This window comes from Myotis nattereri (genome assembly GCF_964212035.1).
Source record: "Myotis nattereri genome assembly, chromosome: 2".
NCBI lineage: Eukaryota > Metazoa > Chordata > Mammalia > Chiroptera > Vespertilionidae > Myotis > Myotis nattereri.
The window spans coordinates 109,467,144-109,492,662 of NC_138076.1; the positions used below are offsets into that span (position 1 = coordinate 109,467,144).

Genomic DNA, 25,519 nt, shown 5'->3' on the forward strand with positions numbered 1-25,519 from the left:
GGTATGGGAATTATATCTTAATGAAGCTATTTTTTAAAATCTATTTTTATTGATTTCAGAGAGGAAGTAAGAGGGAGAGATAGAAACATCAATGATGAGAAAGACTCATTGATTGGCTGCCTCCTACATGCCCCACACTGGGGATGGAGCCTGCATTCCAGGCATGTGCCCTGATCGGGAACTGAACCATGACCTACTGGTTCATAGGTCAATACTCAACCACTGAGTCAAGCCAGCTGACATTAATGAAGCTATTTTTTTTTTTTTTTAGTAAATCTTTATTGTTCAGATTATTACATTTGTTCCTCTTTTTTCCCCCCATAGCTCCCCTCCACCCAGTTCCCACCCCACCCTCTGCCCTTACCCCCCCCCCCACTGTCCTCATCCCTAGGTGCACAATTTTTGTACAGTCTCTTCCCACATCTCCCACACCCCTTTCCCCACCAAGAATAGTGAGTCCATTCCCTTTCTATGTCCCTGATTCTATTATAATCACCAGTTCATTCTGTTCACCAGATTATTTATTCACTTGATTCTTAGATTCACTTGTTGATAGATGTGTATTTGTTGTTCATAATTAGTATCTTTACCTTTTTCTTCTTCTTCCTCTTCTTAAAGGATTCCTTTCAGCATTTCATATAATACTGGTTTGGTGGTGATGAACTCCTTTAGCTTTTCCTTATCTGTGAAGCTCTTTATCTGACCTTCAATTCTGAATGATAGCTTTGCTGGATAAAGTAATCTTGGTTGTAGGTTCTTGGCATTCATCACTTTGAATATTTCTTGCCACTCCCTTCTGGCCTGCAAAGTTTGTTGAGAAATCAGCTGACAGTCGTATGGGTATTCCCTTGTAGGTAACTGAGTTACTTTCTCTTGCTGCTTTTAAGATTGTCTCTTTGTCTTTTGCTCTTGGCATTTTAATTATGATGTGTCTTGGTGTGGTCCTCTTTGGATTCCTTTTGTTTGGGGTTCTCTGCGCTTCCTGGACTTGTAAGTCTATTTCTTTCACCAGGTAGGGGAAGTTTTCTGTCATTATTTCTTCAAATAGGTTTTCAATATCTTGGACTCTCTCATCTTCTGGCACCCCTATAATTCTGATGTTGGTACGCTTGAAGCTGTCCCAGAGGCTCCTTACACTATCTTTGTATTTTCGGATTCTTTTTTCATTTTGCTTTTCCGGTTGGGTGTTTTTTGCTTCTTCGCATTTCAAATATTTGCCTTGATTCTTGCGCTCCTCTGGTCTGCTGTTGGGAGTCTGTATAATATTCGTTATTTCAGTCCGTGTATGCTTAATTTCTAGTTGGTTCTTTATCACAACATCGAGGGTCTCATTAGATTTCTTGAATATCTCAATAACTTTATCGGCGGCTTCTAGACAGTTCTTGAGAGACCTTAAAAGTGGTTCTGAACTCAATATCCTCCATTGACAGTTTTGTCCTGTTTCTTTGTCTCCGCATTTTTGATGCTTTCTTGGTGAAGCCCCTAGTGGTCTTTGTGCCCAGTCTTGTTGTAGTTAAGCCTTGATTGTTGTAGTTAATACTAGGGGGATTTGACCTCCAGGCCAACTGGCTGTGAGAATCAGCTGTGTCTGCAGTGGGAAAACTTCTGTCCTCTAGGGAGGTGCTAATCTAGCCTTTGCCTGAGGCTATCCGGCAAATGGCTCTGCACAGGGCTTGGGCGGGGCGGGTCACACAGGATCAACAGGGCGGGTGGAGGGAGCAGTTATGGCTGCTCTCAGTCCCGTCCCCAGAGGCTCTGCCTCTCAGAGTCCCAGCAACCGCTGCAAACCTCAGAGAGAAGACTGCCCTTGCATTCCGACCGAAGCCAGACAGTCCCGCTTCTCCCGTTTCAGTCTGGGTCCCTAGAGACTTGCCCAGAACTGGAGCTCAGAATCTGAGACTCCCTCCCGATTGAAAAGGACAACCGCACCCTCAGCTACCAGCCCGCTCCGCACGTACCTCCGCACCTTTGTATTTTCCACACTGCGCCTCCTCTGAGTCTCGTATTCTGTTCTCTTTCCTTCTAGTTGAAGAATTTCCCCTCAGCCAGTCTTCCTGTGGTTCTGGGCGATGTCCTTTCTGTCTTTTAGTTGTATTTTTGAAGTGGTTGTTCGAGGCAGCTAACTCCGGTGTTTACCTATGCCGCCATCTTGGTTTTTCTCCCTGGAGTCTCGCTAATTTTTTCACACAAAAACAACAACATTGTATAATATAGACAAGGTTAACCAATGGGTAATAGGTTGAGAAAAAGTATTTAGAAATGTCAAAAGCCAACCAAGTGAGACACAATATCCTTCCCTCCACCACCACCCATTTTTTAAAATACATTTTATGGTGCCCTTTTTTTCTCCTGAAATGAAATTTGCAGTTTTACACATATTTTTAAATTTATTTTTATTTTTGGAAGTATTATAGATGTTCCCTTTTTCTCCCCATTGACGCCCACCACCCTCCTTCCACCCCCTCCCCAGGCCTTCACTACATTATTGTCTGTGTCCATGGGTAATACATATATGCATATAAATGATTTAGTTCATCTTCCTGCCCTCTCCCCCCACCCCCTTCCCTCTGAGATTCTTCAGTCTGTTGCATGTTTCCATGTCTCTGGATCTATTTTGTTCATCAGTTTATTTTGTTGGGAATGCAGACTGGTGCAACCATGATGGAAAACAGTATGGAGTTTCCTCAAAAAATTAAAAATGGGCCCAGCCAGCGTGGCTTCATGGTTGAGCGTCAACCTATGAACCAGGAGATCGTGGTTCAATTCCCGGTCAGGGCACATGCCCAGTTGCAGGCTTCATCCCCAGTGTGGGACTTGAAGGAGGCAGCCAATCAATGATTCTCTCTCATCATTGATGTTTCTCTCTCTCCCTCTCCCTTCCTTTCTGAAATCAATAAAGATATATTTTTTAAAAAAATTAAAAATGAGGGAAGGTAGGGGAGGGTGGGGGTAAGGGGGAAAGATCAACCAAAGGACTTACATGCAAGCATATAGGCCTAACCAATGGACACGGACAACGGGGGGGTGAGGGCATGGGGTGGGGGGGGGGCGGGTAGAGGGTAACGTGGGGACAAGGACACATATGTAATATCTTAATAAAAAATATATTTAAAAAAAATTAAAGATGGAATTTCCATTTGGCCCAGTGAACCCACTTCTAGGAATATATCCTAAGATCCTGAAACACCCATTAGAATATATGCACCCCTATATGTTTATAATTGTGCTATTTACAATAGCTAAGATCTGGAAACAGCCCAAGTGCGTAACAGTAGATTAGTGGATAAAAAAGCTGTGGTACATTTACACAATAGAATACTATGCAACTGTAAAAAAGAAGGATCTCTTACCCTTTGAGACAGCATGGAGGGACCTGGAGAGTATTACACTAAGTGAAATAAGTCAGTCAGAAAAAGATAAGTATCACATGATCTCACTCGTGGAATCTAATGAACAAAATAAACTGTATACATATTTTTTAAAATAACATAAAGCAGCCCTGGCTGGTGTGGCTCGGTTGGAAGTTCGTTCCATACACCAAAAGGCTGTGAGTCCAATTCCTGGTCAGGGCACATACCTAGGTTACAGGTTCGATCCCTGATTAGGGCGCATATGGGAGGCAACCAATTGATATTTCTCACATTGATGTTTCCTTCTCCCTCTCTAAAAAAAATCAATAAACATTTTAGTAATAAAGCATTAACATATAAATTAAGAATTTACAATAAAGTAGCATGTGAGATATATATATATTTGCACTATACTAGAAAATCCAACAAAAAGTCCCTAACATATTTCTAAAATTCCCCCTCAAGTCAGTACCATCTAGGATATACATAACAAAAATGAAATAAATGAACTCAATAAAAAGCAGTTAATATAGATTTTTGTAATTCACCAAGGAAAGGTGAAGTAGTGAGCAGGAGATGGCTCTAAGTGGCTATGGGAAAACATTTGCTCACTAGTAACCAGAGAAATGCAATTAAAACAAGATACCAATTTATGTGGATCAGATTGGCAAATAATATAAATCTATTAATACCAAATGTTCAAGTGGACATAGAAAGATGGGATCCCACATGCACTGCTGGTTACCAGACAATCTGGCCTTTAGTGAAATTAAGTCTATGTTCACTCTGTGACTCAGAAATCTTACTCTGGGATATATGCCCCCAGAGAAACAAGCACAAATCTGCATGAGGGCATGTACAAAGATGTTCGTCCCAGTATTGATTATTATAAATGTATATTGCAAATTCAAGGGCAACCACTACAAAAATTAATAAATTTGGTTTACTTGCAAAGGCTTCCCATAACTATCAAGTATGAACCCTTTCTATGGTCTCAAGGTCTGCAACTGCCCCTGACTTCCCAACCTCATTTCCTGTCCTCCTCCTTGCTCAGCCACCATGACTATCTTGTTTTTTCTGGACTTCCCCCCCCCCGCCCCCCCCCCCTCCCGCCCCCCCCCCCTCCCGCCACACACACACAAGCTAAAGATGTTTGCCCTTGCCATTCGCTTGGCCTTTAATGTTGTGACCATGGGTCTTCCATAAGACTCGCTCTTCCATGTAATCCGGCTCTGCTCAGTTCCCTTTCTTAAAGAGACTATCACAATCGAAAGCGGCAGTCTGAATATTCAAATAACTCCAAAATAGTTCCTTTCAGTGTTCTTTTGTTTTTGTCTTCTTAGTATTTTTCCAGCTTAAGTTCTCCCAAGAACTCTGCTGAATTTTGTGGTTCATTTGATGGATACCCTGCCTTATTTAGAATTGTAACTGTATAAGAAAATTGCCTTTTCATTCATTATAAATGCCCGATTTTGGTCTCTAGTTTGAAGGTACCTACATACTGCCGAGCGAGTAGAACACACCTTCCCCCCCAAGTTTTGTTTTACGGGAAAAACCATTCAGTACTGGTTTTACAGTAGGGCTCAACCGGAATTGGTCCCGCACCAATGTGAGTGTTTAGTGTTTGGCAAGTTTTGGGGTGTGATTATTCACTACAGAAATGCTCAATGTATTACCTTGCTGCCGATTGTATTTCTGACAATTCGTTTGTTTGCAAACAAAATGTAGCACTTCTCCTCCAAACTTGAGAGGTGTGAGAAAAAAGGGGGAAAGATCCATCATGATTTAAACTTAGAAATCAGTGAAATGTTTTTATTTTGAAACCCAGATTCCCAAAAGAAAATTTCACCACCAGATCACACACTTCTCAGCCTTTTTCAAGCCGAGACTGACTGAAGATTGTCCACAGGTCCTAAGATTTAGCACATATACAAAAATAAAACTTTATAAATAAATAAATAAATAAATAAATAATAAATAAGAGACTATCACAAACTAATCCCATCCTCTTGTGATCAATCACTCCCTCTTCTTACTCTGTTTTATTCTTCATAGAACTTTATCATCCCCTAACAGTATAAATATAAATATATTAAAGCTTTATTAAAGGATTTTAAAGATCAAAATAAGTAGAGCAAAACACTTTTGTCAATTCTCTCCAAATTAGACATTGACTATTCAATATTCCCAATAAAAATTATAGCAAGATTTTATTGGGGAGTGTGGAAAACCAATTCTAAAAAAATATATTGCAGATCAACAACTCACAATTAACTGAGACAATTTGTGGGGGGAGGAGTGGAGAACACAAACTATTATATTAAGACATTTACAAAGGTTTCCCTTAAGAACAGGAACAAGCTCTGGCAGGTGTTGCTCAGTGGTTAGAGTGTGGGCCCAAGAACTGAAGGGTCTTGGGTTTGATTCCCAATTGATGGCATGTACCTGGGTTGCAGGTTCAATCTTGCCTTGGTTGGGGTACATGCAGGAGGCAACCAATCGATGTGTCTCTCTCACATCAATTTTTCTCCCTCTGTCTCACTTCTCTCCACTCTCCAAAAATCAACGGAAAAAAAATATCCTCAGGTGAGGATTAACAAAAAAAAAAAAAAGAGGAAGAAGATGGCGACGACCCTGAAGAACACCTAAGAGATTATTTTGAAAAGTATGGGAAAGTTACTCCCTGGCAATGGGCAAGAAGACACCTGATTGGTGATGTTGCACTTATATCAATCAGGGGCAAAGCAGACTACAGTTCTTAGTTCATCTTGAACTAAGCTTGATGCCTGGGTGGCCAGAGCTGTTCCATGACTAAGGCACATAAAAAAAAAGGGAGGAAGGGAAGGAGGGAGGGAGGGAGGGAGGGAGGGAGGGAGGGAGGGAGAGAAAGAAGAAAGGAAGAAAGAAAATATGGGAAAGTTAAGGTGATTGAAATCATGACTGACCAAGGCAGTGGCAGGGAAAGGCTTTGCTTTTGTAGCTTTTGATGACTCAGTAGACAAGATTATCATTCAAAAATATCATACTGTGAATGGCCACAACTGTGGAGTAAGGAAAGCCCTGTCTAAGCAAGAGATGGCTAGTGCTTCATCCAACCAAAGAGGTTGAAGTGGTTCTGGAAACTTCAGAGGTAGTCATGGAGGTGGTTTTGATGGAAATGACAACTTTGGTCATGTAGAAAACTTCAGTGGTGGAGGTGGCTTTGGTGGCAGCCATGGTGGTGGTGAATATGGTGGCAGTGGGGATGTCAATAATGGATTTGGTAATGATAGAAGCAATTTTGGAGGTCGCCAAAACGACAATGATTTTGGCAATTATAATAATCAATCTTCAAATTTTGGACCCATGAAAGGAAGAAACTTTGGAGGTAGAAGCTCTGGCTCCTATGGTGGTGGAGACCAATACTTTGCTAAACCACAAAAGGTGGCTACAGCAATTCCAGCAGCAGCAATAGCTAAGGCAGTGGCAGGAAGGTTTAATTACTACCAGGAAACAAAGCTTAGCAGAAGAGGAGAGTCAGAGAACTGACAGGGAAGCTACTGGTTACAACAGATTTGTGAACTCAGCCAAGCACAGTGGTGACAGAGCCTCACTGCTACAAAAGAAGATAAGTTTTAGACAATACTCATATGAATGGACAAAAAAACTCGAGGACTATATTTGTGACTAGTTGTATAACAGGTTATTTTAGTTTCCGTTGTGGAAAGTATAAAGTATTCCAACAAAGGTAGAGAAAAACCAAGATGGCAGCATAGGTAAAACACCGGAAATTGCTGCCTCGCACAACCACTTCAAAAAAACAACCAAAAGACAAAACGAACATCATCCAGAACCACAGGAAGGCTGGCCAAGTGGAAATTCTACAACTAGAAGGAAAGAGAAAAGCACACTGAAACTCAAAGGAGGTGCGGTGTGGAAGTAAAGTGCAGAGGTACGGAGGTGCATGTGGAAAGGGCTGGCAGCTGAGGACACGGTTGTCTTTTTCAATCGGGAGTGAGACACAAGCTCCTGACTGCTCTGAACTCCAGTTCCGGGAGAGTCTCTGGGGACCCAGACTCATACGGGGAGAAACTGGACTGTCTGGCATTGGGCAGAACTCAAGGGCGGTTTTCTCTCAGAGGCTCTTGCAGCAATTACCGCAGAACAGTAAGACCCGGGACCTCTTAGGGAAGGGCTGAGGATCAGCCATAGCTGTTTGCTCCGCCCTGTTGATTCCCTGAGACCCTGCCCCATCCAAGCTGTGCGCAGAGACTTTTGCATATGAATGCCCTGACCCTTTGCAACCTGAAAATTACCTAACTAACTGCAGCTGAGTCAGAGAGACCCAGAACATCCAAAAAGAAGGCCCAAGGCCCCACAGCAGCTTGCATTGCTTCACAGCTGGGCCTCATCTAGGCACCTCCAAACTCCAAACAAAGAAAAGGAATCTGCAGAGCTCTCCATAGCTCCTGCTGGGTGGCCTCAGGCAAAGGCTAAATTAGCACCTCCTTAGAGATTCAACAGCCAATATACCCAGTGGTCAGAGTGGACCATCCAGATTACAACTCCTCAAATCCATAAGGGACACACTCAGAGGGCAGACTCAGTGAGCACCAAAGCCCCACTGAAGCAAGTCTTGCCCCAGAAGGGTGTCTCCAGCACAGAAGTTCTCCCACTGCAGACACAGCTGATTCTCACAGTCAATTGGCCTGGAGGTCAATTCCTCCCAGTGATACCTACAACAATCAAGGCTTAACTACAACAAGACTGTGCACAAAGCCCACAAAGGGGTGCACCAAGAGTGTCCACCTCAGGTAATTGGGGAGGCTGAGCCATTGGGCCCTATAGGACACCTAGCACACAAAGCCGCTCTACCAACACAGGGAAGCATAAAAAATGTGGAGACAAAGAAACAGGTCACAAATGACAGAAATGGAGGAAAGCAAACGACTGGATATAGAGTTCAAAACCACGGTTATAAGGTTTTTCAAGAATTTTCTAGAAACCGCCGATAAATTTAGTGAGACCCTCGAGGTTATGAAAAAGGACCAACTAGAAATTAAGCATACATTGACTGAAATAAAAAATATTATACTGCCGGAAGCCAGTCCATCCTTGCTGCTTGACACAGTCGCTGCAGGAAAGAAACATCTGCACAGCATATGTTTCAAGGGACCTGGCGTATATAGCATACTGTTCGTGATATGTTTGCTCCCCTTAGGGCTGTGTGTTTTAACCAAGGTCACCTCTCCGAGAAAGGTTGTTTCCCCAGGTAGGAATTTTTCCCTGAAGTCAGGGAGGGGATGCCTCTCCCAGAAAGGTTGTTTCCCCAGGTAGGAATTTTTCCCTGAAGTCAGGGAGGGGAAGAAACTCTTAACTAAGTGCCAGGAGGGTAGTTAATCACTACAAACAATCATGCTTAAGCTACATAACCTTTACTCCCTGGAATGGAGATAAGAAACGCCCTAACCTTTGTAATAGAAATTGACAGGATTAAAATCAACTGGGATAAATACGGATGTAACAAGACAATAAACAGCAGAACCTCTCTGGAGATCGAGACCAGAACTTGGCTGGAGATCCTGGCTAGGCTGCTGATCAACTGAATGCTGTCTCCGTGTCATTCCTTCTTTGCCGACTCTGTCTACGCCTTTGGGAACCCCTGGACCTGCTGGGGTTGGACCCCGGCATTATACAGAGGCCAAATAGCAGACTAGAGGATCCCGAAAATCAAGTCAAAGATTTGAAATACGAAGAAGCAAAAAACGCCCAATCGGAAAAGCAAAAAGAAAAAAGAATCCAAAAATATGAAGATAGTATAAGGATCCTCTGGGACAACTTCAAGCGTACCAACATCCGAATTATAGGGGTGCCAGAAGAAGAGGGAGAGCAAGATATTGAAAACCTATTTGAAGAAATAATGACTGAAAACTTCCCCTACCTGGTGAAAGAAATAGACTTACAAGTTCAGGATGCGCAGAGAACCCCAAACAAAAGGAATCCAAAGAAGATCACACCAACACACATCATAATTAAAATGCCAAGAGCAAAAGACAAAGAGACAATCTTAAAAGCAGCAAGAGAAAAACAGTTAGTTACCTACAAGGAGTACCCATACGACTGTTAGCTGATTTCTCAACAAAAACTATGCAGGCCAGAAGGGAGTGGCAAGAAATATTCAAAATGATGACTACCAAGAACCTACAACCAAGATTACTTTACCCAGCAAAACTATCATTCAGAATTGAAGGTCAGATAAAGAGCTTCACAGATAAGAAAAAGCTAAAGGAGTTCATCACCACCAAACCAGTATTATATGAAATGCTGAAAGGTATCCTTTAAGAAGATAAATAATTTGATGAACAGAATAAACTGGTGAATATAATAGAATCAGGGACATAGAAAGGGAGTGGACTGACAATTCTCAGGGGGGAAGGGGTGTGGGGGGTGCAGGAAGAGACTGGACAAAAACCATACACCTATGGATGAGGACAGTGGCAGGGGTAAGGGCAGAAGGTGGGGTGGGAACTGGGTGAAGGAGAGCTATGGGGGAAAAAAAGAGGAACAACTGTAAAAATCTGAACAATAAAGATTTAATAAAAAATATTTTTTTTTAAAAAAAAAGGAATTTTAGGTAGATTTTTTTTCACCCATGATGTTGATTGATAAATTTAATAGTCTGATTATGACACTGAATAAATTTCTTTAGAAAACAAACAAACCACAAATTGATCCCTATAAAAAGTAGGATACATAAGGTTCCCAGAGTCTGTTGCTATTAAACTCTCTAATCATATAATTAGTGGCCCTTGTTTGATTTTCTGCTCACCAAGCAATCTTCTGATAATCTAGTTCCATATCGTCTCCTACAGGGAAGGAATACCGTGTTCAGGCCTACCTTTCTTGACCATGCTGTGACCTTGACATGGGCCTTCCCATATGTATTTATTAGGACTCTTGGACACAAGCAATAGAAAGCCATTCTGAAGTAGGTTAGACAAAAGAAGAATTTATTGGAAGGATATAAAAGTGTGTCACATATTTAAACCCTGGGAGGGTCAGAGGAGCAGCTGGGACTTAGGAAAACTCCAACCAAAAAGTTGAAAACCACCAAAACACTCACCACCTTTTTCTCTGCTTCTGTCTGTGCATCAGTTTCATTCTCTTTTACTGCACATGCACCCAGGAAGGATCAACTCTGCTCTCTCTGAAATTCAAAAGCTCCTGGGAAAGGTGCTGCTTGGTTGGCCATTTGGATCAGATTCCAATTAACTGAGGGCAGAAAGATGGGGTCATGGCAGTTTCCATGACCCCACATGGTTTGAGTATTGCAAAGAAGGAGCCTTTTCTAAAAGAGGAAGGTCACTACTCCCAGAAGAATGTGCAGGTACTGAGCAGACACACAGCGAAGTCATCCTCCCTTCATTGAAATACTATAGGCTAAGACCAGTTAAGGTATCTTTGAGGTCCGTCATTCAGGGCAAGCTATTATTACTCAACAACAGAGGATCAGGGTGAAAGTGATAAGTAAGTTTCAGGAGAATTTTCAAGAAGTCGGCTGCCTGACCCCAAAAAGGATAGTGCTGAGCAAGTTGCTTCGGAATTCTATGAAACTATTTTTCACCAATACATGTAATAAATTAACAACTATATAAGAGACTTTAACTTTATTTATATGTTTATTTTTCCTCCTCTTCCTAGGGCATGTTTTAGACTTTTATTTGGGGCTAGAAGGCAAGATAGTGGGGGGATAGGGGCAAGCAGAGATTGTAACTGAGTTTAAGTTCATACTGTTTGACCTTATCAAAAAATCAAGTGACAAGATGTTAGGGCAAGGAACTTTATAAGCCTGCAAGGCTAGAATATGGTAGACTAGCATTCTAAAGAACCATGTTACAAAGTACAGAATTCAGGCTTGATTTAAGAATCAAGGGGGAGAAACCAAGATGGCGGCATAGGTTAACGCTGGAGATTGCTGCCTTGAACAACCAATTCAAGGGTACACCTAAAAGACGGAACGGACATCATCCAGAACCACAGGAAGGCTGGCTGAGTGGAAATTCTACAACTAGGAGGAAGGAGAATATCATACCCAGATTTAGAGGAGGCGCAGTGCTGAAGTGAAATACTCAGGTTTGGAGTGCGTGCGGAGCGGGCTGGCGGCGGAGGGCGTGGTTGTTGTTTTCAACCAGGAGGGAGTTTCAGACTCTGAGCTCCAGATCCGGGCGAGTCTCTAGGACCCAGTGTCAAACGGGAGAAGCGGGACTTTCTGGCTTCAGTCAGAACTCGAAGGCAGCTTTCTCTCTGAGGTTTGCAGCAGTTGCTGGGACTCTGTGAGGCAGAGCCCCTAGGGACGGAACTGAGAGCAGCCATAACTGCTCAATCCGGCCCACCCTGTAGATCCCCGGGGACCCGCCCCGCCCAAGCCCTGTGCAGAGCCATTTGCCAGATAGCCTCAGGCAAACGCTAGATTAGCACCGCCCTAGAGATCCAGCACAGAAGCTCTCCCACTGCAGAAACAGCTGACTCTCATAGCCAGTTAGCCTGGAGGTCAAATAACCCCCACTATTGCTGACAACAATCAAGGCTTAACTACAACAAGACTTTGCACAAAGACCACTAGGGGGTGCACCAAGAAAAGATAAAAAAATGCGGAGACAAAGAAACGGACGCAAATGTCAGAAATGGAAGATATAGAGCTCAAAACCACACTTTTAAGGTCTCTCAAGAACTGTCTAGAAGCCGCCGATAAATGTAGTGAGATCCTCAAGAAATCTAATGAGACCCTCGATATTGTGATAAAGAACCAACTAAAAATTAAGCATACACTGACTGAAATAAAGAATATTGTACAGACACCCAACAGCAGACCAGAGGAGCGCAAGAATCAAGTCAAAGATTTGAAATGCGAAGAAGCAAAAAACACCCAACCGGAAAAGCAAAATGAAAAAAGAATCCGAAAATACGAAGATAGTGTAAGGAGCCTCTGGGACAGCTTCAAGCGTACCAACATCAGAATTATAGGGGTGCCAGAAGATGAGAGAGACCAAGATATTGAAAACCTATTTGAAGAAATAATGACAGAAAACTTCCCCCACCTGGTGAAAGAAATAGACTTACAGGTCCAGGAAGCGCAGAGAACCCCAAACAAAAGGAATCCAAAGAGGACCACACCAAGACACATCATAATTAAAATGCCAAGAGCAAAAGACAAAGAGAAAATCCTAAAAGCAGCAAGAGAAAGAAACTTAGTTACCTACAAGGGAATACCCATACGACTGTCAGCTGATTTCTCAACAGAAACTTTGCAGGCCAGAAGGGAATGGCAAGAAATATTCAAAGTGATGAATACCAAGAACCTACAACCAAGATTACTTCATCCAGCAAAGCTATCATTCAGAACTGAAGGTCAGATAAAGAGCTTCACAGATAAGGAAAAGCTAAAGGAGTTCATCACCACCAAACCAGTATTATATGAAATGCTGAAAGGTATTCTTTAAGAAGAGGAAGAAGAAGAAAAAGGTAAAGATACAAATTATGAACAACAAACATGCATCTATCAACAAGTGAATCTAAGAATCAAGTGAAAAAATAATCTGGTGATCATAATAGAATCAGGGACATAGAAAGGGAATGGACTGACTATTCTTGGGGGGGAAATGGGTGTGGGAGATGCGGGAAGAGACTGGACAAAAATTGTGCACCTATGGATGAGGACAGTGGGTGGGGAGTGAGGGCGGAGGGTGGGGTGGGAACTGGGAGGAGGGGAGTTATGGGGGGAAAAAAGAGGAACAACTGTAATAATCTGAACAATAAAGATTTAATTAAAAAAATAAAAAATAAAATAAAAAATTTAAAAATAAATAAATAAATAAAAAAGAAAGAATCAAGGGAAGGGAGAAATGGGAGGGACAAGAGGTAACTGACTATCAAAGACATCTTGGTGCCATCAGGGGCTCAAGGAAGCTTTGCTTTTAGTCTGATGACTTTAATTGATGTGAGTCTGATCAAGAGGTTACACAATACATACTTTCCCTATTTCCTCAGGATGGGAAATTTATGCTAAGGGGCTGTTTTTGTACAACTCAAGCTACAAGTAGAATTCCTCTAGTGCTGCATGCAAGACTAAACAAAAGCTATTAGCCATGGGAACAAAGCATGTTTAAAGAAAATGGAGTCAAAGAGGTCTGAGCATTTTACTCTGTTGCAAGAGGAGCCAGCTAGGCCCTCCACTGCCAGCCTTTTGAGGTCTAGATCTTGGCTTTTTAAGCCTCTATGTGCTTCATATTCCTGCCATTCTTCATCTCTGCCCACATGGGGATAATCAGGGAGAAAGACCTACTTGGAATACTACTCCCTGAATCCTTCTAATGATGTAAAATCTTTCTTCAGGTTCTAATCTCTCTGCCAATATCATAGCAACAAAGAACAGAACCAATATCTGCAAGTGCACATGCTGAACAACTGAGCCCACTCCAAACAACTGGGGAGAGAGGTTTCCATGTTTATAAGGAGGCATGCCTGACCTTTATTCAATTCCACATTCTCTTCCCTCTCCTCTAAATTATAGCAGTTACATGGATTTTAAAATAAATTTCTTGATATTCTCTGTGGAAGTACTGGAAAACTGCAAAATCAGAGTTTGGTGCAAATTATGAAAATTAGGGAACAAGTAGACAAAGGCAGCACAGGACAGATGCATTAAGTTATATTTGATGGAAATTTCATGTCTGCAAAAGCTGGTATGCAAATTGACACCAATACCACCCCCAGTGCCACAGAGAAAATAAGACAAAAAGATGAGATGCAAGCAGAAAAATTAAAAGAATCCTGAAAATCATTGGTGATAGTGAAACAGAAGTTTTAGATGGGAACACAAGGTGTTTCCCTGGGCAGAATGGTTCCCGGGCTCTTTGTCCGTTGGAGTCAAAGAATGAAGAATCCACAGACGGAAGGTGGTATAGCAAAGGTGGAAATTTTATTGAAGAACAAGTATAAACTCCTATGTGGGGAAGAGGAAAGAATCTCACAGCACAGACTCCCACATGGGGAGGGGGGAAAAGTCCCACCAACTTCCAGTTTCCAGGGTTTATAAAGGCTTCAAAGGCTGCAGTTCCTGTGTCCTGATATCCCCTCTGATTGGTCAATATTCCCTTTTGAATTGGTTACTATAGTAACTCCAGAGGCCCTCATTGTCCTCTTATTCCTTCTGGGCTTTCTTCTTCCTTCTTTATTTTGTAAATATAGACCTTTTGGCTACTCCCAGTTCCCTTGTCTTATGTAAATATAACTGTTGCCATGCCCGTATGTTATGGAAATGTACCTTCTCCCAGTCTGTAGCCCTGTGTTTTTTCCATGGACCCGAATTCTAAAAATTCCCTAAACCTGCCTATATTCCCCTAAAAATCCTATTTCAATAGCACAACAGTTAATTTAAAATAAAAGAACTAGGGGAGCCCAATGTGTGGCTGTGGGAGACATAGGGGGGCCTCCTGGGCCCCTTCTTCCTGCTGCTGCTGGTCCTGCTGGTGACATGCAGCCCCTACAATGCCTGCCTCTTCACTGGTATCCTCTACCTCTGCTGCACCTCTTCAGCTTGGAGCCTCTGCTGACGCAATGCCCTGCAGGTGCTCAGGACCATGACTGGGTTTTTGCCATCACCCACTGCATCAGCTGCCACGAAGCCCCCAAGAACACGCTGGCGGCCATTCAGCAGGCAGCTAAGAATGGAGCAATAGGAATGGAGCTGGACATTGAGTTTACCTCTGATGGGATTCCCATCTTAACGCACGATAATACAATAGATAGGACAACAGATGGCACTGGTCGAATATGTGATTTGACATTTGAACAAATTAGGAAGCTTAATCTTGCAGCAAATCACAGATTAAGGAATGATTTCCCTAATGAAAAAATTTCTACCCTGAAAGGAGTTGTAGAGTCCCTAAACCAAAACCTCACAATCTTCTTTGATGTCAAGGGCCATGCAAATAAGGCTATTGATGCTCTAAAGAAAATATATATGGAATTTCCTCAACTATACAATACTAGTATGGTCTGCTCTTTCTTGCCAGAAGTTATCTCTAAGATGAGACAAACAGATCAGAATGTAGTAACAGCTTTAACTCACAGACCTTGGAGCCTTAGCCATTTGGGAGATGGGAAACCACACTATGATAACATCTGGAAACAGCCCACATTTGTGGTCTTAGACATTTTCCTCAACTGGAGCATGCATAATATCTTGTGGTACCTGTGTGGAATTTCAGCTTTCCTCATACAAAAGGATTTTATATCCCCGAACTACTTAAAGAAATGGTCAGCTAAAGGCATTCAGGTCATTGGTTGGACTTTTAATACTTTTGATGAAAAGTTACTGTGAATCCTATCTTGGTTCCAGCTATATCACCGACAGCATTTTGGAAGACTGCTCACCTCACTATCAGACTTTTCTCCCAGGAGGAAACTATGGGTACAGAGATTTCCTGCTGGCCTCATGCAGGGATCCTGAGAAACCCTGTGTGCTAGCCCAAGCCATGGCGGGATCAGGTGGCCCACAGAAGCAATAGTTGGTAATTGCATTTGTAGCTTGGACCAAAGCAAAACCTGGTGTTGCCACCGTGCCCCATGGAATGCCTGAGTTCAACACTGTTGCTCTTGAAAATCTGGGTCTGCAAAAAAAGGCACAATAGTTCCTGCCCAGACCTCGATGAGGCATACACTGACCCAGTGAGGATAAGCACAGTGCAATGTGGGGGTACAAATGCAAATGCATGGGACATGCATGATTACTAAAACTTGACATTTTTAAATTTGACACACATGTAATATACTTATTTAAAATATTTGTATTTGGCTACATTATCAATGTACTGTAAGTCATCAAACTTGTGACCATACTAATAATAAAATCATTAAAAGGAAAAAATAAAAATTAAATGCTGCACCAATACTCCACAAGATGGCGCTCTTGCTTTTCTAAGACCTTTTATCTTCCTTGAGCACCACCCCTGATCTTCAACAGAAAAAAAGCAGCAAATATACAGAAAATTGCAGAACATTTCAAAAATGACTTCCTTGTTAAGGTGGGAGACTGGCCTGACGTCCTGAACTACTCATCAGGTCTTAGGAAAGTGAACGCAGAGAGTTAGCACATTTACTATTAACCTGTGCAATTTATGGTTGGCTACATTTGGTGAGAAAGGACGTGAGTCTTTGCACTCTTCAGGTAGCACATTGTAATTGGGGTAGGTTATTACTTCAAGCAGTTTCACTATCAAACTTTATCAAAACACTAGAGGCCCTATGCATGAAATTCAAGCACTTGAGGGGGGTCCCTCAGCCTGGCCTGCACCCTCTCATGGTCCAGGAGCCCTTGGGGGATGTCCAACTGACAGCCAAGGGGAGTGGGCCTAAGCCATCAGTCTGACACCCTTAGCGCTGCCACGGAGGTGGAAGAGGCTCCCACCACCACTGCTGCACTCGCCAGCCGTGAGCCTGGCTTCTGGCTGAGAGGCCCTTCCCCTGTGGGAGTGCACTGACCACCAGGGGGCAGCTCCTGCATTGAGTGTCTGCCCCTTGGTGGTCAATGTGCATCATAGTAACCCGTCGTTCCCCCGTTCGGTTGATTTGCATATAAGCCTTTTATTTTATAGGACTAGAGGCCTGATGCACAAAAATTCATGCAAGAGTGGGCCTTCCTTCCCCTGGCTGCCAGCACTGGCTTCCCTCTGGCACCCAAGACCCAGGCTGGCTTCCCTCCAGCCCCAGCTTCGTCAGGAAGGACATCCAGAATGACGTCCAGAAGACGTTGGTTTAATTAGCATATTACCCTTTTATTATTATAGACTAGAGGCCCAGTGCACAAAAATTTGTGCACTGGGGCGGGGGGGGGGGGCCGTCCCTCAGCCTGGCCTGTGCCCTCTCGCAGTCTGGGACACCTCGGGGGATGTCCACCTGCTGGCTTAGGCCCGCTCCCTGGGGGATCAGGCATAAGCTGGCAGTCAGACATCCCTCTGGCAGCCCAGGAGCCCTCAGGGGATGTCCACTTGCCAGCGGGGTCCAGGCCTAAGCTGCAGTTGGACATCCTTAGTGCTGCTGAGGAGGCAGGAGAGGCTCCCACCACCATTGCTGTGCTGGCAGCCATCAGCCTGGCTTGTGGCTGAGCAGAGCTCCCCCTGTGGGAGCTCACTGACCACCAGGGGGCAGCTTCTGCATTGAGTGTCTGCCCCCTGGTGGTTAGTGTGTGTCATAGTGACCAGTCATTCCCAGTCGTTCTGCTGGTAGGGTTAATTTGCATATTATCCTTTTATTATATGCCTGGTGCATGGGTGGGGGCTGGCTGGTTTGCCCTGAAGGGTGTCCCAGATCACCGTGGGGGTCCCACTGGGGTGTCTGGTCAGCCTGGGTGAGGGGCTGAGGGCCGTTTTCAGACTGCCCACACCCCCTTCAGGGTGGGGGTCCTGCTGGAGTGCCTGGCCAGCCTGGGTGAGGGGCTGAGGGCTGTTTGCAGGCTGGTCAAGCCCCCCAGCAGGGACCCTCACCCCTTGAGGGTGTGGCCAGCCTGGGTGAGGGGCTGATGGCTGTTTGGAGGCTGGCCACAGCCCCCAGCCACCCAAGCGCCCAGTGGAGGCTGGCTGGAAGCAGGTATCTGGGATTTATTTATCTTCTATAATTAAAAGTTTGTTGCCTTTAGTGGAGGCCACAGCCAGCCAGGGCAGGTGGGAAGCTTGGCTTCCTCCATTGCCAGGGCAACCAGGCCTCCTGCTTGCTCCAGCTCCATGGCTGCCAGCCGCCATCTTGGTTGGGTTAATTTGCATACAGTCACTCTGATTGGTTGGTGGGCTTGGAGTGTAGCGAAGTTATGGTCAATTTGCATGTTTCTCTTTTATTAGATTAGATGTCTTATTCTGTGCACTCTGCTAGGTGCTTGTCTTCCTTCTCTGATAGTCTTCCTTCCAAGAGGATAAAACAGGAGAAAAGCCCTAGCTGGTTTGGCCCAGTGGATAGAGTATCTGCTGAAGGATCCCAGGTTCAATTCTAATCCAGGGCATGTACCTCAGTTTCAGGCTCTAGACTCGATCCCTGGCCCTGGTGAGGGGCACATGCGGGAGGGAACCAATCCATGTGTCTCTCTAATGTTCCTCTCTCTCCCTGTCTCTCCCCCTCCCTTCCACTCTCTCTAAAAATCAATGGGAAAATATCTTTGGGTGAGGATTAACAACAACAACAACAAAAGGAGAAAATATTTTACTATAAAATGTATAACACTGGATTTTACATAATATTTAGACATTCAATGTTGGGGGGAAAAGTATTTATTAATAACTCCTTTATGGTATGCAGAATGTTATATAAGCTCTCCCCAACTACAAAATTCTACAATACAAAGAGAATTAAAGGAATGTCCATTGCAGCATCATTTCAAATAATAAAAATTTGGAACTAACTTGAATGTCCCATGGAAATGGATAAGTATATTGTGCTATGGTTGTACAATGAAATGCTAGGCAGCTGTTAAAATTATGAATAAATCTAATCAAGTTCCATGATGTTGCTGGTTGCCAAGCTATTGTCTCTCAGTTCCACTCCCTTCCATACATGTCTGTTTTATGATACCAGGACATGACCTCACCCATTTCCCCTTTGCTGTCAGGCTCTGCTAGGGCAGGCGAGCGGAGGGCATGTGTCCTATGTCCCCAGAGCCTCACCCCCAGCAGTTGGTACCAGTCTCCACTTTTGTTGTTATTAATGTTTTGGCACTGCCAAAACCAACTCATTGTGTCTTCCTGCAAAACCAGCACCAGCCAGCAGGCACACACACACAAACACACACCCCCGCCCCTGAGCAGGACAGGACCTTTCCTCTGAGCTTCTAGATTCTGATACCCACAACCTCTCCTTGTACCACTGGCATCAGGATGTACCTCTTCCGGCAGGTACTTTATCTGCATTACTTTAGTGTCCCTTTGCTCTTTTAGTTCTCTAATGCCTATTTAACCCATTTCTTATATTAAACTTGCTTTGGTAAATACTTAATGTAGACCCTGACTAATATAATGACCATATGCCAGAAACTATAGATACACAATATAGATGGAGAGATGATAGATAGACAATAAACATATAGATAGATAGATAGATAGATAGATAGATAGATAGATATACATTACAAGATTATACACATACACATGTATATATACGGTAGGTGCACATATACATATAAGTACATATATGCACATTTATACATATATGCCTATATATACAAACCTTGCATATAAAATTTCAGCTAATGCTCACAACAAATGCTATGTTACACAGAAGAAGACACTGAGTGTATGGGAGCTTAGACAATAAATTCCACACTATTACATAGCTGGTAAATGATGAAGCTGAGATTTGAGTTCAAATATCACTGGACAACACATGTACCTTTTTTTCAACTATGCCCAGTCAATTTATCCCTAATAGTGTTCTACATACAGTTCAATCCCTAGGTTAGCTTACAACTGTTTTTTACTTCATAATATAAGTAAACTGTAACACTATTCTAACTCTACTAGAAAATATAAGCACCTTATACAATACTGCTTCTGTGATTGAAGTTATGGGAAGTTTGAGAAAACTGTAGAGAAAGTGTTATTGGTGGAAGTGGGGTATCCCTTTCCTCACAGGTGTGAATTACAAGCAAGTATATTCCCTAGGTCACCCAGACTTTACTGGGCATGTGTCTATTCTCCTTCTGTCCAGTTCCTTTATTCCTTTCCAGTTATTTATAACTAGGTTCATTACAATGGTATCAAAAGCATGGAACATTCCTAATTCCAGGTTACTTGTCATTTGTCTAATTCAACTAATACGGTTTAGTGCCTGCCAATGTGCTGGGCTCACAATGTTCAGCAAAGCTATAGTCGAGGGGAAGAGACTATCGTTAATTAAATAATCATGTGGAGGAGTGCTACCTGAGTGTTCTATGCAGGGATTTTAGACAAGCTGCATGACTACAGGGCAGTTCCAAACACTGAACTTCCCCACCCCACCCCAAAACACACATACACACTCAAGTTTAACATCTGCCCCTCTCCTGTCTGGAATGGCATGTCCACTTTGCTTTTGTTGGCCAGGAACTTGTTAGTTCTCAGTCCAAAGTGATCAGAGGGAGACATTACAGCAACAGAGCAGTTGTGTGATATTTCCTAAAAATCTGCTCTCCTCCAAAAATAAACAAGCAGACAGACAAATAAATAAAAATAAATAAAAACTTGCTCACCTCTGGTCAGGAGTCAATCAGTGTTTCCACGGCAGCAGCCACACCCAGACTTTTCTGGTAGCCTAAATGCAACCAGTAACACATGCCTGGACTGACCCACGGACAAGTGGCCAGGAAGCTTTCTGGGAGACAGGCTTCCAGATGTGCAAACACAAATCTAACCAAACCAGAAACTCTGCTGTAATCAGGGTCAGGAATCTCTGTCACTCTACCACAACAGGTAAATATCTAAACTCCCTTTTTGGCTGCATTTTATTAGTCAAGAAATAGTTCATTAGTCAACTATGCAGCAAAGGAAAAGAGAATGCCCTTGCAGTAGCCACGGCCATCGATGGGCGTTAAAATTAGTGGGAGAAACTTTATAGAGACAGGATATTTGCATAGCCTCAGAGTACCTACCCCCAAATATTAATTACTGTAGTGGTTCAAACAGATGTCCACAATTCCTTGTCAATCCTCCCTCCAATTTAATTTAACTCTTCTCCCTTTGTGTGTAGCTGGATTTGATGACTGTTTTCTTTTTCTTTCTTTTTGTTTTAATCCTCACTTGAGGATAATTTTGTTTTTATAGAGATTGAGTGGAAGGGAGGACAGGGGGGAGAGAGAGAGAGAGAGAGAGAGAGAGAGAGAGAGAGAGAGAGAGAGAAACATTGATTTGAGAGAGACACATCGATTGGTGCCTTCCACACACACCTCAACCAGGGCAGTGATCAAAACTGCAACCCAGGTACATGCCCTTGACTGGGAATTGAACCCTCAACCCTTTAGTATGCGGGCCAACGCCCTAACCCCTGACCCATGCTGGCCAGGGCTTGCCAACTATTTTTTTAATGACTAATGTACGGAAAGGGGGAAATGTGACTTCACAGTGGCAACAACCCTTTATTGATTTTTTACAGAGAGAAAGGGAGAGGGATAGAGAGTTAGAAACATTGATGAGAGAGAAACATTGATCAGCTGCCTCCTACTGGGGAGGTGCCTGAAACCAAGGTACATGATTTGGGTCTAATTTCTTATCAGTCAGAACACACAGGGTTCAGGGAAGGCTCCCCTGAGGCAGAGATGACCCAGGTCTGAAGGAGGGGTGGAAAATACCAGGGGGAGGGGACACTGTGGACAAACAAGCATGTCAAGCAGATTTGATTTCCCAAAATCTCACTCTGACCTTGGTGTGGAATTGAACAGAATACCAAAAAGAACAAAAGTGGCAACCTAATCAAGATTTTGTCTCTGTTGCCCCTGCTTAGAACAGAGCCTGGCACAACTCAGGTAATCAGTAAATGTTTGCTGGAGGAGTAACTAAGGAAGAAAGGGATTTGTAGGACTGGGAGGAAGAGCACTGTCAGTGTGGGGAGAGCAGGCAAGAGGGAAGGAGGCACAGGACTCAGGACAGGTTAATGAAGTGAGGGACATAGGCCTTTAGCCTTGGTGATGCCTCTGCTTCTCCAAGCAGCTCCCCACTCTCTCTTTTCTTCACCCTGCCCCATACCTGCTCCCACTCCTCTTTTCTCTGAGCCCATCATTAAAGAATGGAGACTTGCAACTTTCCCTGGCTCATTTGTTCCTAAAGCAAGACAAAACCCTCTGAAGTTCTTGAAGACTATTTTTATTGTCAGTAGAAATAAAAAGCAGGATTTTGTGTGTGTGCGGGGGGGGGGGGGGCGTCAGGGGGTTGTGGGCAGTATGTGGGCCAATGCTCTAACCCCTGACCCACACTCTGGCATATCCAAAAGGCTGAGATAAGATTCCTCCCCACTGTAACAGAAAGCCTGTCTCTGCACTTAAAAAAAAAAGTTTTATTTATTATTTATTATTATTTTTTTTTAGAGAGAGAGGAAGGGAGAGGTAGTAGAGAGATAGAAACATCAATCTGCTGCTTCCTGCATGCCCCCTAATGGGGCATGTGCCCTGACCAGGAATTGAACCAGCAACCTCTTGGTGCACCAATAGGACATGTCTCTGCACTTTTAATGATGATATTTGTTTTTAATAATTCTTTATTTTGGAAAGTATTACATATGTCTCCTTTTCTCCCCCATTGTTAATTAAGACATTAACACTTGTTACTGTTTGCCAGACATTTTCCTCTTCTTAAAAATGATTATAAAAGTATCACCCTTTTGCAGAACTATGGAAAATACAATAGCAACCTCTGCTGCTAACATGTTGCTTCAAATTTCCCCCCATGCACTTTATATGAAAATTAAACATAGCGTTCTTCTGTTTATATGTATTTACTGTAATTACTGATCTATTTATAACATTCTCATCTCTTGTGTGTTTTCTGTTTCCAATCCTATTTTTTTTGCTTTTTCCCTTTCATTTCCTATCTTCCATTGGACCAGAGAAGTTTTATTTTCTTGACTGCTACATGGTTTCCATAAAACCTGTTTAATGGTTTCATAGATGCCTCTAGTTGCCCTTATTTTACCTCAGCTCACAGTTCAGAACTATAACTTAAAATGACATTTTGAAGTTTCTGGCTGGTGGTAACAGTGGGGACACCGTAGATCTAGTCAACTAGGCCAGAAGACAGGTCAGGAAACTTCTGTGTGTCTGCTAGTTTCTGTTAAAAGCCACAATTCTAGGAGGTGTTCAATACAATTTCTTAAAAATATGTTTTTATTGATTTTAGAGAAAGAGGAAGGGGGAGGGATAGAGAGGTAGAAACATCAATGATGAGAGAGAATCAGTGATTGGCTGCCTGCTGCACACCCCCTCCTGGGGATCAAGCCTATAACCCGGTCATGTGCCCTGCCCTGGAATCCACTTCTTAGTTCACAGGTCGAAGCTCAACCACTGAGCAACACCAGCTGGGTGGTCAATGCAATTTTTTTCTGTTTCATTTGTTGGGGGCTGGGTAGGATGGAGGTTTGAGCCTGAATATGTCTGTTGGTTTTCTATTTTTTTTATTTACATTTACTACTGCTATATTTTTGGAGCAGAGTGGGTGCATCAAAGTTGACCTGAAGTCTTATAGCTTCCTTATCACCTTCTCCACTGCTACATTCCAGTTCAGGCCACCATCACAATAATTTCTGTTGTGATAAGTCATAATTTGTGGCACTTTGTTATGGCAGCCCTAGGAAATAACAGACGTGCCACAAGCAAAATGGCATAACAGAAAGAAGTCATTGCCAGCTGATGTAATCAAGTAAGACTTCTAGCCCAGTCAGTGATGCTCATTGGTTGAGTGTCAACCCATGAACCAGGAAGTTCAGGTTTAATTCCCAGTCAGAACACATGCCTGGGTTGTGGGCTCAATCCCCAGTAAGAGGTGTGCAGGAAACAGGCAATAATCAATGATTCTTTCTCATCACTGATGTTTCTATCCCTCTCTCCCTCTCCCTTCCTCTCTCTGAAACTAATAAAAACTTTTTTTTTTTTTTTTTTAAAGAAAGACCCCCAGAGGACATGGAATTTGTGCTGAGCTGTAGAGATGGCAGGAGGGGGAAAGGCTTTAAGTTATGGTCTTCTGTGTCAACAATCCAAATTTCATTTAAAAGCCTAACCCTCTTAAGCAGGATCTCTTGAAAACAAGCTGAATTTGATTCACTTTAATGCCTTGAAGCTACAGTCAACTTTGACAACATGACTTTCAAGGTATAAAATCTGGGAGAAAATATTTTACACACACTTTAGTATTTATAGCGCTAGAAATATTATTTCTTTTATAAATTTACTGGAGGCCCGGTGCATGAAATTCATGCATGGGTGTGGTCTCTAGGCCTGGCTGGCGATTGAAGCGTGAGCATCTGGCATGGAAAGGCAGGTCCAAGCTGACCTCTGGACCCTGAGCAGCACCTGGACCCCTGGGCCTTCTGCCTGAGTCACAGCGCCTGAGTCCCCACGCGGAGATGCCGTGAGCGCGGCTGGATGCAACATGGGCCTCTGGGCTGCCCAGCAGCACTGCACAGAAGCCGAGTGGGTGGGCAGCACGCTCTCTTCTGGCTGGCCTCGCAGACCTGCTCCTGCCTGAACTTACAGGGAGCTTGACTGACCCCTGCTGTCCTGGTGGCTGTGGCCTGGCTCACCCGGAAGAGGCCCTTGCAGGTACCCGGCACCTGAGTGCAGGGGCTTCCCTGGTGCGCGAGCACTGGAGTCCCGGGGGAGGGTAGCAGGGGGAGTGAGAGCAAGCTCAGTAGACACCCCACATTCTCACTGCACCTCCGTCCCCATCACCCCCACCCTCACCCTCACCCTCAGGTAGCAGGTGAGAGGTCGCAGCACGTCACTGACGCCCACCATGTTCCGCACCACCCCCTGGTGGTCAGCACATGTCATAGCGAATGATAGAACTTCCAGTCTCTGGGTCTAACGACTGCCTGAGGGGACAATTTGCATATTAGGCTTTTATTTATATAGGATATCATATGATAAAAAGGGAGAAGTATGCTTTATGAAGACCTTGTAACCCACCCTGTATTCCTTTAATATTGTTTCTGTTAAAGTATTTTTATTTTTTTAAGTGTTTTTATAGAAGATGAATTGTTAACTAATATATAACTGGTGGATAAGCTGCACATTTGTGGAAGAGTTCCAGGAACTGCTGGGGAAGGAGGATGATTCCAGCAACCAGATATTCTGGCTCCAGGAGGATTGCTGATTCTCAAGCATAAAAACCCAACCTTTGCTGCCCTGGCTGGGTGGCTCAGTTGGTTGGAGTGTAGTCCCATGCACTGAGAGGTTGCTGATTGGATTCCTGGTCAGGGCACATACCTAGGTTTTGGGGTCGATCCTCAGTCAGGATGCATATGAGAGGTGGCCGATTGGTGTTTCTCTCATACTGATGTTTCTCCTCCTCTCTCTCCTTTCCTCCCTCTCTAAAATCAATTTTTTAAAAAAATCCTCAGGTGAGGATTAAAAAAAGAAAGTTAAGCCCTAACTGGTATGGATAAGTTGGTTGAGCATCATCTTATGG

General features: G+C 43.4%; 1 protein-coding gene and 1 pseudogene across 2 annotated transcripts; both read left to right on the forward strand.

Annotated features, from left to right (window-relative positions):
• Positions 1-6,157: 6,157 nt before the first annotated feature.
• Positions 6,158-6,808, forward strand: LOC308513811 (heterogeneous nuclear ribonucleoprotein A1-like; annotated as a pseudogene). Its single transcript has one exon. The product of its transcript is annotated as a heterogeneous nuclear ribonucleoprotein A1-like (transcript).
• An 8,054-nt stretch (positions 6,809-14,862) lies between these two features.
• Positions 14,863-15,711, forward strand: LOC308514121 (glycerophosphodiester phosphodiesterase 1-like; the record flags this gene model as incomplete). The annotated part of the gene is made up of 1 exon (XM_081084163.1): positions 14,863-15,711. One exon carries the CDS (start codon positions 14,863-14,865, stop codon positions 15,709-15,711), a length of 849 nt encoding a protein of 282 aa, XP_080940289.1.
• Between the last annotated feature and the right edge of the window lie 9,808 nt (positions 15,712-25,519).